At 42.8% G+C, this 14,477-nt stretch overlaps 1 protein-coding gene across 8 annotated transcripts in view; it reads right to left on the bottom strand.

The window, feature by feature from the left end:
• arhgef10la (Rho guanine nucleotide exchange factor 10 like a) overlaps positions 1-14,477 on the bottom strand; it is a 109,425-nt gene that overhangs the window by 30,863 nt on the left and 64,085 nt on the right. For all 8 annotated transcript variants that reach the window (XR_016488007.1, XM_036950493.2, XM_021569476.3 and 5 more), the window contains one exon: positions 5,734-5,820. Coding sequence is in view for 7 of the 8 variants with exons in the window: in XM_036950493.2 (XP_036806388.2) it covers positions 5,734-5,820 (87 nt within the window). In the remaining variant the exon portion in view is untranslated. The remainder of the gene's footprint in view (positions 1-5,733; positions 5,821-14,477) is intronic.

Genomic DNA, 14,477 nt, shown 5'->3' with positions numbered 1-14,477 from the left:
AACACACCACACACATGCCTGCTCGCACACACACACATCTACTGTTTGTTTTCTGTTGTATTTGTGCTGATGCCCGTGTCTTACATTGTTTTATTTTTAATCCCCCGTCCCCACAGGAGGCCTTTTGCCTCGTGCCAAGCCATCATTGTAAATAAGACTGTTCTTAATTGACTGGCCTGGTTAAATAAATAAAAAAGAATAATGAAGGTCTATTGTTTCAGAGGTACAAATTCAACATATTTTAAACAACCTTTGTCTATGTTGAAAATTGGTTAGATTATGATATGATCTTGTGGTTGAAATTGCACCCTCAAAACAACTGTTTATGTTGATGACTCTTTGTAAATCCAATGTATTTTACACATAGATTCCACGTCACAATACGTTGAAAAATGACTGTATGTTGAAACAACACCTAGTGGGAGGGAGCTGAGTCTGCCTAGAGGGCCTTATCCAGCTGGTTTATCCACGTGCTTTACGGGGATTACCCAACAAAATGCCCACTCTTCCCAGAAAGGATGGGGCACCAAAACATTTTGCTTTAAGATTAACAGACAATTTATTTTCTGAGGCAAGGTTTTTCACAGAAAGTGTTCCTCTTAAAACCAGCAAAATTCCAACAAGTCCAGGGACTGTGGCACTTTTGTCTGCCAGTGCAATTTGCTCCACTCATAAAAAAACCCATCTGTAGTCTTTTATTTCTCCCACACTCTGGTATATACCTTTTTAATGGCTTTTGGAGCGGAAGTGAACTCTGGAACCTCAAAGAACTTTGGGTGCATTTGTAAACAACAATTGTTCCGTCGCAGCTGTAAACAGCTAGCTAGCTAACTTAGTATAGTTGTTTTCTTAAGTGTATTTTAAGGTGAGATGGTCCTTTACGTCTGGGGACGAATCTATTTTAGAATAGAAAAGTTCATCGATTTCCCAAAGAAGCTTCGCAGCGTGCCGTATTGCCTGCATGGACAGTAATGGGTAAGTTGTGGCAGGTCAGTTATACTGTCGGTGGCATAGGAGGTGAAATGGGTGTGACTGTAGCAGAGGTGAGCTGCAAGTGAGTTCTAGTAGCCACTGTGATGTCATCCCCCTGAGACTTCAAGTAGTGTCTCCTCCTGTCTATCATAAATGTATCTATATTTTAATACTTTAAGCATCTCAGCTGTGGGAGGATCTCCTCATGCAATGTTGCCCTGATTTGCTTCATTCTGCTACACTCACTATCATCCTTCTCCAGTGGTTGGCATGCTAGCTACAAGTGTCATTTAATTAGGGTTTGCATCCCGGCCCGGTCAGCCATACAGGGATGGAACTCATACATTACATGGCTACTCTGCAGCCCATGTAAAAGTGACCATTTACTGTGGTCACTCTACAGGGTATTTTTTCTCTTGCCTCCACTATCTGTGCTCTACCCTTTTGGTCACAGTAGAAGTGATATTATTTATGGCATGCAAGTCCAATGCAGACATGTGATGGGATTAGTATTAGCCTTGTGGCCATGTCCAAAGCACTTGTATATGTGGCTTGTACATTGTTTACATTTTGTTAATTTGTTTCTTCCATTTGAAATGATACTATTAGAAATAGGAAAAGTACTCACACATCTGAGAACTTATGTGTGTGGGAATCATTTGTTAACAACTTGAAAGAAAATAAAAGGCTGATACTGGCAAGATCAGTGTCTGTGGGTTTTTCTTTTTATTAGACAATTAATGAGGCTAACCATGTTAAAGGATACCAGGTTTGACTTCTACAGCTACTGTACATGCCCCCATGAATTGGATTAGTGCAAGCCCTATCCTTGTAACGAAGGTAGACCTTAAGGTTGACATGCACAGGAGAGAGACATTATTAGCAGTTATACAACGGGTGGGCCTAATCCTGAATGCTGATTGGTTAAAACCGCATACCAGCCGGAGTCTATTCCACAAGTTACCACCGGCTAAATCTATGATGTTAAAATGCCTATTTACTCTGTTCCATCTGACTGCACAATCCACTGTCTCATCAGCCAAGCAATTTAAAAACTTGATCTCCACTATAAAAAGCATGTAGACATTATCTCACTTTTATTTTAGACTAACATTGCCATTTTCAACTGTGGAGATTTGTAAAAACCTTGCTGTCTGTCTCTCCGACATTTGCAACATTGTTTCAATATTCAAATTCGATCTCCAGCTGTCCCATCGTATTGTTGGGACGAGACAGACAGGCAGGCAGCGTTTCTCAAACAGCCAAAATCATGAAAAAGCTGGCATTATTTTTATGGATATACAGTTGAAGTCAGAAGTTTACATACACTTAGGTTGGAGTCATTAAAACTCGTTTTTCAACCACTCCACAAATTTTTTGTTAACAAACTATAGTTTTGGCAAGTCGGTTAGGATATCTATCTTGTGCATGACACAAGTAATTTTTCCAACAATTGTTTAAAGACAGACTTATAATTCACTGTATCACAATTCCAGTGGGTCAGAAGTTTACATACACTAACTTGACTGGGCCTTTAAAGAGCTTGGACAATTCCAGAAAATAATGTAATGGCTTTAGAAGCTTCTGGTAGGCTAATTGACATCATTTGAGTCAATTGGAGGTGTACCTGTGGATGTATTTCAAGGACTACCTTCAAACTCAGTGCCTCTTTGCTTGGCATCATGGGAAAATCCTAACAAATCAGCCAAGACCTCAGATAAAAAATTGGAAACCTCCAATTAAAAGTCTGGTTCATTCTTGGGAGCAATTTCCAAACGTCTGAAGGTACCACGTTCATCTGTACAAACAATAGTACACAAGCATAAACACCATGGGACCATGCAGCCATCATACCACTCAGGAAGGAGACGCGTTCCGTCTCCTAGAGATGAACGTACTTTGGTGCGAAAAGTGCAAATCAATCCCAGAACAACAGCAAAGGATCTTGTGAAGATGTTGGAGGAAACAGGTACAAAATTATCTATATCCACAGTAAAACGAGTCCTATATCAACATAACCTGAAAGGCCGCTCAGAAAGGAAGAAGCCACTGCTCCAAAACCGCCATAAAAAAAAGTCAGACTACGGTTTGCAACTGCACATGGGGACAAAGATCGTACTTTTTGGGGAAATGTCCTCTGGTTTGAGGAAACAAAAATATAACTGTTTGACCATAATGCCCATCGTTATGTTTGGAGGAAAAAAGGCATGTGCGAGCAAGGAGGCCTACAAATCTGACTCAGTTACACCAGCTCTGTCAGGAGGAATGGACCAAAATTCACCCAACTTATTGTGGGAAGCTTGGGGAAGGCTATCTGAAACATTTGACCTAAGTTTAAATTGTTTAAGGCAATGCTACCAAATACTAATTGAGTGTGTGTAAACTTCTGACCCACTGGGAATGTGATTAAAGAAATAAAAGCTGAAATAAGCCATTTTCACATTCTTAAAATAAAGTGGTGATCCTAACTGACCTAAAACAGGGACGTTTTACTAGGATTAAATGTCAGGAATTGTGAAAAACTGAGTTTAAATGTATTTGGCTAAGGTGTATATAAACTTCAGACTTCAACTGTATACAAAGAAATGTCAATAGAAAAAAGGTAAATTCAGCTAGTTTGCAGTCTTTCCAGCTTCAGTTTGAAGTGTTTGTGTTAGTGGTGTTGTTGGCTAGCTCCTTTGAACAACAGTGTCCTGATGAGTGAGCACATTTTCTATGCCAGGCGAAATCGCACCTCATTTGCTCAATGTTATGGATGTATCCAAATAAATGTCTCTAGAAAACAGTTTAAATTAATGCAAATGCAGCTACTTTGCTGTTATTCTGGCTGCACTTTTAGACGTGACTTAGTTAGCCATAGTTGGCTAGCTAACAATTAAGGGTTCAGAATGTTGCCAGCCAGTATGACAATGGAACATTTAGAACGAACGGCTGGGTCGCGTCCATAGATACAGAACAAAAAGACTGAACAACTGGGTTGCATTCTGTCGGCTTGGGTAGCAAGGATGTGGAAGGATGAAATAGTATTAAGAAATTCATCAAAATAAAATTTTAAATTAAATGATTTTAATATGTTTGTAACTCGTTGTAAAAAAAAAATTGATAATGCCCTCGAAGCCGGTGTTTGGAGGATATATTGGCACTGTTTGCCGGCTCTCAAGTTCGTCTCAGGCCTAATAACACCCGTGCCAATATATCCTCCAAACACCGGCTTCGAGGGCATTAACACTTATATAATCACGATCATGAGGGTGTGCAGAAAGGAATATTTTATGGTTAATTTAACTTAATTTCAAAATAATAAAGTTGACAAAGTTGCAATTTGTTTGCTTCATGTTATGTATCATCCTGGTGCAATTAATATGCAGTTTAACATTATCACCACAAGGCGCTAGCATTTGTGTAGTCTAGCTTTACAACACGTAAACAAACCACTAGCTAGGTCTCGTAGCGTGAGGTCCACGTCAATGTGTGTATATAACTAACGTAAACTCACTCACAAAACTAATGCGTGATAGTGAGAAGGAGAGATGGAAAAATTGCTTTTATTCACTCGATCTGTCCAACTTATCACCTTATCGCCTCTAAAATGTAAATAAAATTATATAAAGAGTTTATATAATGTGTTATTATTACACCTATTTGAAGGTTTGTGTCGAACTTGAATTGGGTTTTTAGGGCGGTGCTAAAGTGATCTTAGAAGTAAACAGAGGCTTTGAGAATGATGATTGCATGCAATGATGATGCAAAAAATTACTAGGTATTTACTAGGTATTTACCCCCTTCACTGTCCATTTCTTGTTTTTAAAGGATGAGAGAAGTGCTACACCTGGTTGAGAGAGATTGTAAGACAGAAATAGTTGCTTTATGCGTGCTGTACTTTACGGCATGACACGTCACGATGTAACGGAGGGTCAGTTTTTTCAACTTTTCTCCAATACTATAGAGCCATTACCATGTCGATCAACGCTTGAATAGAAATCTAGTTCACACCCCCGGTTTTGAAGTCAACACAGTCGCTATAGTCACATTAGTTTTCTTTGTAGTCTCATTTGAATGTTGGGGATGCGCACATTTGTACAGAATGGGTGAGTTTAGTTTGTTCTGTTTTTTGGTTTGATCAAGAAATACAAACTTGTCATTTTGTGCTAGCTAGCCAACCTTTCATAAATTTTTTTATTTAACCTTTATTTAGCTTGGCAATTCAGTTAAGAACAAATTTCTTATTTACAATGACGGCCTAGGAACAATGGGTTAACTGCCTTGTTCAGCTGCAGAACGACAGATTTTTACCTTGTCAGCTCAGGCATTCAATCTAGCAACCTTTCGGTTACTGGCCCAACGCTCTAACCACTAGGCTACCTGCCACCCCAACTAGCTAGCTAGCAATTATGGGGCTCTTTAGCGCCAGATGTTTACTGGAGAACCTCTAGTGGGTACATATAGAACTTGTTATGGTTTTTACAGTTGAAAAGGTCTATACTAAATGAAAGTGAAGGGTCAGTTTGCATGGCAACACTTGTTTTTGTAGAGAAAAAATATTTGTATCCCTTTCATTGCCACATTTTTTGTACTTTTGATTAATAGATGTGATCAACCCTGAGGCCACTACAAATGTAATATTACAGAGGATATATTTGTATCAACGGGTGTCATGGTTAATGCTTTTTTAAATACTTCTGTGTGCACATGTGTGTTTGTGTGCATGCATGCATGTATGTATATGTGTGCCTGTAAACTGTGTATGTGTAAGTCACTCACCCAGAGATAGCCTTGAGGTAGCGAGGTGCTCGCTGCAGAGAAGCCCAGCAAAGCACACTGCACCGGATTGTGAAGGGCAGCTTCAAGCTGTAAGGGATACAAAACAAATATTAAGTAACCAGAAATATCACATGTTGTTTTGTTCATTTAGATAATTCAATGTGCATCATCCCCATATGGTTGAGCTACTGTTGCTCTTATAGTGGGAGACTGATCTATATCTGTCTCGGCTTATAAAGGTTAGTAGGAAGATTAGACTCATCCATGACATACTGTAGGCCCGTTTCTCAGTGGTGTGGGGTCAGTTCACGTGTTCCATTATCAACAAGTGTTACCATGTCCAGCAGCTCTAAGTTGTCAACCGAGGTGTTTTTAGATTTAAATAACCAGCTGTCTAAAAAAGGCACTCATTTCCTATTGGTAAAATCCTTTCAACCAGTGCTCACAGCACAGTTCTCCTACTGACAAACTGACAGTACCACATTGGGAAATTGCACCAGGCATCGGAAATTGATTGGGACCCACTGTTTCGAAAGTCGAAATAAACAAATACACAGATGTAGGCTTTTCATTTGTCAATCGTAATAGTGACCTTCTGTTACGAAGGCCTTTCATGACTGTCTAATAGTTAGATTGGGCTAAAATAACTGGCCAGAGTTTGAACAATGGTCTCCATAGCTCTTACGGTTATAATGGAAACCCTGCGTTTCACTGCTGTCTAGATATATCCTACCAACTGCCCACAGCCCTTTGTAGCTTCTGTTTCCCAACACCCCATCAAATTGCGCCCTCACAAGTGAAAGACCACAGCTAGTACCTGGGACCAGCAGAGCACTTACAGACAATCTGTTTTCCGTAACTCCCGAGTGAAGCTTTTTTGGGGGGTGTATGAATAGATGTTGAAAGAGACACTTTAGCATCAACACATTTTCTATTACCTAAAAGGTTGTAAAGTTATAGTATACATGGGGGAAAAAGGAGGAGTGTGAAATGAAATGGCTCCTACCTGAGATTTCCTGAGGGTCTAGAGTAGACAATAACAGACCAGTCCAGAGTTGGAGCGGTATGAATGGCTGCAATGAAAAGCCAATGACTGGCTTAGAATAGCACAGCTCTCAGATCCATGAGTCAGTTGTAAAAGTATAGAAATAGACATCCAGAGAATAATAGCAACAACAGCTGTCTTAGGCTTGGAGGCTTTCAGTGTTGGCCAATGAATTGCTGCTTCTATCCCTCAGTGTCCCCATGAGACACAGCACTGTGAGCATTTATTTATTTTTAATTTAACCTTTATTTTAACAGGGAAGACATGAGACCTAGGTCTCCTTTGCAAATGACCATCTGTCCAGGCACGCAGCCTCCCTGACCAACACCATGCCCGTGAGGGAATGTTTATTATTATGTATGTGTGTAAGTGGTGATGCTGGGCCATGAGGCAGACGGAACATCTAATTGTGTGGTGCTAGGGTGGGGATAAGGCTCAGCCGGGTCAGCTATGGATGCTGCACGCCTTTTACTGTTGTCCCCAAGGCAGCAAACATAAATCATGGATAATTTATAACATTAATTTGCTAAGTCCCTCCCTCTCTCCCTGGCAGGGTCTGTTTGTAAACACAAACACATCCCCAGAAAAATTATGTCGGCCAGATGACTGCTTCTGCCCATCTGTCCTCCACACTCCCTCTGTCTCTCTACATCTATTCACATTCATCATGCAGATGCACTGTCTCTCTCTCTCTCCATCAATGTTTTGCTCTCCCTCACCCTTTGTCTTCTATCTCTGCTTAAAGAGCCCATGTGAGCTATTTCTCTCTCATTCTGTCTCTCCCTCTCTCTCCCTCTCGGCTAGCCATCCCTTAAGAGGAGTGAGCTGTTTTTTGATTGGTAATTAAACAGCAGTCATAATAGGGCCCCATATGGAAGCCCTGAGGTTAGGAGGAAGAGGCTGGTAGCTGAACCAGAGGGACAGCAGCAGTAGCGATGGGATGCTGGTGGTTTTGTGGGCTGCAGACGGTGGGTTTTATCAGTCACCGGAGACAGCTAGCCTTCGCGGGCAATCTTCACAGACGGCAATTGCTTTGTCTGTTAGCACTCTCTGGAGAAAGTCAGCTAATACTAAAGGGATCCCTACTCTATCAGAACTGTCCCTCTATATATACCCTTCCTGTCCCAGGTATACTGTATATATACACATGTAGCTAGGACCTCAACCGAATGGAATTAAATGCTCCCAGCAAGATAGATTGCCCACCGCTGAAGTGTACACTCCATAATATAAATCACACATCAAAATACCTTAAAAATAATGCTAGTAGGTGTAAACAAATCAAGCTGTATAAACACCAGTTCAACCTAAAATCAGCATTGAAAGGTACAGAGGCCACGTGGGGTTTTGAGCGATGCACACGCCATTGAGGTTGCCAATTCTGATAAGGTAGCAGTGAGGAACCATTTAAAAATCATTGTGATACAAGATTCCGCTAAGGCAATTGTCAATCAGAAGAGGAGATCCAAGTTGGAGGGAGGCAGGTAAGCCAAATCGAATGGGATATTTGATGGAGGACTTTGGGGAATGCGGGAAAGAGAGGGAGGGGGGGGTTATTTTTTTATTTTAAACTTTATTTAACTAGGCAAGTCAGTTAAGAACAAATTCTTATTTACAATGGCGGCCTAGGAACAGTGGGTTAACTGCCTTGTTCAGGGGCAAAACGACAAATGTTTACCTTGTCAGCTCTGGGATTCAATCTAGCTCTAACCACTAGGCTACCTAGTGATCAGCAGGTGATCAGCAGGTGAGCTAATTAAGGTTTGGAGGTTTGTTGATGGAATGAGAGGGCGGTCTCCCAGCTGTAGGTTCCCAATGACCCAACTCCCGACACTGGATTCGTCCCACCCATTACCCCAAGGGGGCGCCACTATGGTTAGTGTAGGCCATAGCCTGCATTGCAGCATGCTAGAAGACAGGGGAAGGAGCTATAGCCGTAGATATTCCTACACACATCATCAGGGACTGGCCTCCCCCCTATGATAGTCACCATTCATGTTTTAGCTTGCATCAATGGCAGCCAGAAAGTAATATGCATAAGCATCCTGCAGTCAAATCCAAAAATCTGGCCTTTGATTGAAGGTATTGTCACTGGTAACAGTCCACAACAGAACCATGTTTTATACTATTTATACAGTTGGCATGTGTTGTCAGGCTTTTGTCTCTGGTTCCACAAGGGAGGGATGACTTACTGAGGGAAACACAGGTGGACGTGTTATGTTCCTGTGCATCTGCTGTGAAATCTATGCTCCACTGTGTCTAAATTTACCACACATTAGATGTGTGACGATCGCTGTGCGCACTTCTACGAGGCACATGCACCGAACCCACTGGAGGTTTGTAACGTTATCAATGAGTAGTCACACTGCAGCAAGCAGGCATTGCATTGTCTGGCTCCATTCTTTCTTTTGTAATGGATTCTCTTTATTGGATAGTGTGCTGTAATACCAATTGTGGGATTCATTCTGGAGTGTGATTCCTGAGCTTACAGTTTGGGCCGGCCCAGCAGAGAATTGTGAGTTTGTTTGCATATGTATTATATTTTAAGCTCAGTACTACAATAACAAAACCGGCCAAGACAAAGCAACCCAATGGAGTTAGGTATAATACACCCAAGGCAACGCTCCTCCCATCACTTCCCTTCCCCTCTCCTGGTCAAATCCACATAGCAACAATCTATCACACGCACTAACAGGCACTAATAGAAAACTTCTGCTGTTTATTAACTGATAATTGACTGGCTCTAGCACTCGCACCCAATTGCATTTAATCAATAGAGTAGCAGTCAGTTAAAGCCCACACACAGTCAGTGTCAGTATGTGCAGAGACACTCTCTTAGACAGCTTCCAGTCTAAGGAGCACATGGCACTGCCACCAACGGGACAGCCCTGTGTTTGCTTGTTAGTTGTTGTTCAATATCCTCCAGTGAATCTAACCCAGAAGGATGGCTGGATCAAAGTTAAGACACTCTGCTCATGTTATCATTTCATGATCTGGATGTCATCCAGTGACTTAAATTAAATGAGCGTCAACCACCTTCTGTGCTTGCAGCCCTCTACTACTCAGAATATTCAAAGTTATTGAAAGACTAAGATTAAACCATCTGCAGCAGTAGGAATGGATTGAATAGGGTGCAGCTGCTTTCTGTTTTTAACTCTTTATTGTCATGAAGCTAAGCTCACAGTGTGGTTAAAGCTCTGGGATAAACATACGGATATCAGCTTATTATTAAGCCTGGCCAGGGATGTTTCCTTCAATTTAATAAGTATTGTCTGTAAAGTAAAGATTTGGTATCTCCTTTGGCTGTTCCACAGATCAGATCAGGCAATACGTGGAATGAAGTGGAAGAATAGTTTTGCATATATCTGCTCTGAGTGTGGCCTGACATTGTCAGGAAATCACAAACTGATATTCGTGACTCAACACAGATTTGTCTGTTCCACGTGTCCTTCTCAGCTGCTCGCTGAGCAATAGCAACACGTCCGGCCAATGTGATGCACATTCTGCATGCCGCTCTCTCCGTCCCCGCTGGCTCCAGCGGCAATGGCAGGCGGCTCCAACTTCCCTGGATGAAAGCGATGGACTGTCCGTCAAATAATGGGTTTCAAAAGAGGACCACGGGCCAAGAGTTCTCTGTGGCGTCAATCGCCTCCCTCCATCTATCCCTGCCAGGCACCTATCTGCATGAGGCCCAGTTGTGCTAGGCTATGATGATCTCTGCCCACCTATAAGATTCCACAACCACAACTCTGTCTCGACAGGGGTCCTGGATGGCACCAAACGGGAGGCACAGGGTGTGTGGCAGAGGCAGTTTAATCCTCCTGATCAGGTGGCATGGAACTCAGAACAAAGAGTCCTCTGGTACCCACTGAGACAAAAACAGGGGGACGTGGACACAGTTGCCAGGCCGTCTCTACATAGGATCAAGGAGTAATATCTTGGGTTTCAAATTTCCCCTGCCATCCTTGGAACCCATTCTATTGTGGCCAGATTGGCTCAACAAAACAGGAATTCAATGCAAAAGTCTCTCAAAAATATGAATCAGTTTTCTGCTTTTGTAAGGTAAGACTTGATTCATTTGCTCACCCACTTTTCTGGACAGTAAGAAAATCAAGCCAACTTCTGGCAACAGGGAAGAACTATTACATTATGGAATATGAACATGGTGGTCAATTAGCCACTATGTGCTCAAAAGAGGGTGCCCTCTTGTTTTGTCTTACAGTTTTCTAGATGTAGGTAGCTAGTGTTCTTGTAAGATCTGGCAGTGGGCCATGTATTGTTCAGGTAGAGGAGAGACTGACAGAGTAATTAGTAGAGAAGAACAGAGAGAAGGAGAGAACAAACCGTGAGAAAGACAGAACAAACCAACAGAATAAACACACAGGAACACTGGAACATTCAGAACAGGGTAGAACAGGGTGGGATGCAGAACTCATTTGCTTTCTCTTCAGTGATGCATGGATTTCATATTCTGACACATTAGAGTATCCTTTTATATCATACAAAAAGAGGAATGTTTACATCAGCAGGCTAACATTTAGCCCATCTACTGTGTTCCCCTCCTGGTTGTACAATTTGTCTGTGCACTATCTTGACAGGAACAGAGTGAAGTAAGACACTGGTGGAGGGGGGTGGAGGACGGGAGCGGCACTCCCCTCTCCAAGGCATTGCTAGAGAACGTATTATTTACAGTAATTAGTATGTTAACTGTCACAACGACGGATCAGCCCCTTTGCAGATGACCTCGCAGTCAAGCAGTGCAATGGCTCAGGCTGCCCCTGCATCTGAACACTAGCACCACACTGCCCTCTGTTGGTATGGAGAGCAGTAGAAAAGAGAAGAGAAGACATGGATGGAAGCCAGACTGAAAGAGCTTTAAGCATGGAAAAACAGAGGGTTGTGAAAACCATTTAAATACCATGGTAATCACACAAACAACTCATAATGATGTCGACATAATTCAGAGGCCTGAAAGGATGATAATGTAAAGCACGTGATTAATCCTGTCTTCATACATATTTAATTACCATAATGTAGGTATTTTTCAAATACAACTCATACTTCCTCAGTGCTTTTTGAGTTTACCTCTGAAGTCCCTACAGATCGGCACAGCACTAAGACTACTCACAGGAGAGATAGACCAATCTACACAGCAGAAGGCTGAGGTGGGCTGAGTTTGTGCTGACTATCACCATCAATATAAAACATTATCTTGGCTCAATACGCTTGGCATCTGATAGTCTTTAGTGCTGACATAAAGAGATCCACAAAGATGAGAGCTTGGCCACTGTCTACACTACACCTTGGTGAAGATGTTGGAATAGACAACTCACAGTGAGTTGTTTTCTCTAAATGACAGAAGTTTGCCCTGACCCTGTAGTGAGTGGTTCTTTGATGAGGAGTATTGAGCAGTATGAGATTGTGTGCTGTCACTGTGTCCCCGCGATGGTGACAAGGTGGACTGAAGCAGTTTTTCTTTTGCTGAGCCCAGCAACCCCGCAGCATTGACCAGGAGGCCTGGCCGTATCAGTCCAAGCGACACGTCGGCTGTGATCCAGCTAGCACAGAGAAATCAGATTGACACTTCCTCCTGCATCCCTATAATCCTCCCTCCGAGGGCCTGTCGCCTTGCTCCGTTTGAACTGTGGGGATGAGCAGCGGCAGTCTGTTTGTGTGGAGAGATCAGTTCTCCTCTGATGCTGGGTGACACGCCAGGAGAGAGGAGAATGAGATGAATAAACAAGCAGCAGATTAGGGCTGTTTGAAATGAACCCTCCTTCACCAAAAATCTATAGCCCTCCTAATGAATCACACCACTCCTGTGAGACAGGGGAGCTGGGGAGGTTACGGCTTTAGCAATTAATAAAGCAAAGCCTTGATGAGAGCTGGGGAACATGGCTGTGGGGACAGTGTGTACTTTCCAAACAGACAGGCTCAGGCACTTTTGCACCCTGCTGTTTGTGTGTTTGTGTTTGCCAGAGGGATAGCGCTGTAGACTAGAAAGGGAGCCTGCTACGCCCCAGCGGATCTGTGTCAAGGAAGAGCTTTTAATCCATGCTGTGGCATCTGTTCCCCACAAATCAGAGAGGAGGATGATATCTGCTGCTCAGAAAAGAAAAGAACGACCTTCATGAAGAAACGAGGAAGAGAGCGATTGCATAAGGTGTCATCTTGATGACTTTACCCAAAACCATGTTGGGGAGAGAGAGAGAGAAATCAACAGACGGATGTTGCATCATCAGGGAAAAGGCTTTCTCCCTTTCCATTTTTCTCCCTCTTTTTTGATCCATATTTCATGGGCACGTCGTCTACAGTGTGGTGAGCAACACACATACAGCCTTCCAATCGATAACAACGCCATAACAGCTTTAAGTCAGTATTGTCGTAAATCAGCAGTTCTTTCAAACCCAACAAAGCTATAAATAGACTCCAACACTTACAGCCTGAGACCAGTGATGATGGCCCCTCTACAAATTCCTCTCCAGCACTGAATCACTCCTTTAGGGCCAGTCGTAGAACACGCCACTGCCTCCTCTCTTATCCCCACCATAAGCAGGAAAGATGGATGAGACGGAGAGCGGGAGGGACATGCACAGCAAGCAGTACAAACACGCACAACAAGTCCAGCGCAGAGACCCCAGTGACCATGTTTAATGTTTCTCCACTGCACAGAGACCCCAGTGACCATGTTTAATGTTTCTCCACTGCACTCAATGAAGGGAACAAAGGAGATGGTCTCGCCATGACGTCTGTTTAATGGATTTTAAAAACAAATAACAGTGACCTTGCTTAGCCAGGCTAGTGATCTCTGTGAACTAATTGAGTGTATTAGGCCGAGACGCAAGCCAGCCAGTCTCTGTTCCGAGACACAGGAGATAATCCTCTCAAAGAAAGAGAAAAAGGAGGCTAACCTGATGCAGCCCAAACCCTTTTTCCAGCTTGTCATTCTCCACTTCAAAGCCTACATGATGAAATCCCCAAAAGTAGTATAAGAGCTCTACTGCTGCATACCAGCCATCACCAGCTTCTTTCCTTCTCCTAATGCCTCATAAACGGAATATGGTAACATTTATTTTCTTTGTGGTCTTGGATCTGTGAGAGTCCTATGAGGCGCTGAGGATGTGGCCTTTTCAGTCTGGAGGATACGTGGAGGGTTTCTGCTGTGTAAAGACAGGTTCATCACAGACACGCGCACACACACACGCATGCTCACATACACACACACACACACATACAAAGTTCTCAATGGAGCTGCTATATGATACACTAAACCACTCATCTGCTCTAGGATAGTGGGGATCATCATCATTGCATCCGCTCCATTAGTCCGGCCTTGGAGCGTCTGAGTATGACAAATGCTAGATGGAATGGAAATGGGTGGCCTTGGAAACACAGCAGACCACATCCCTGTGACATTCAGGTGCCTACTCAGAATGGAGATTGGAGGAGAGTGAAGTGGTGGAAGGAGAGCTGGGCCCTGTCTGGGGGATTCAAGCTGAGCACCACAGACTGTAAGCCAACTAAAATTATTTTACCAGCCAGCACTTAGACACAGGCAACAGCCTACGGCCAGCTCCTTGGGCATTTTGAAACAGCCATCTCTTTCACCCCTCAGTATTAGTTAAATGAACATCAAGTTCACATGGGGTAGAGGTATGGTGTCCTAATAACATAATATATATAATATATTCTACAAAGA

This window comes from Oncorhynchus mykiss, chromosome 17 (assembly GCF_057628025.1).
Source record: "Oncorhynchus mykiss isolate SJ-2025 chromosome 17, ASM5762802v1, whole genome shotgun sequence".
NCBI lineage: Eukaryota > Metazoa > Chordata > Actinopteri > Salmoniformes > Salmonidae > Oncorhynchus > Oncorhynchus mykiss.
Note: the sequence above shows the minus strand (reverse complement) of the source record. Positions and strands in the feature narration are given on the sequence as shown.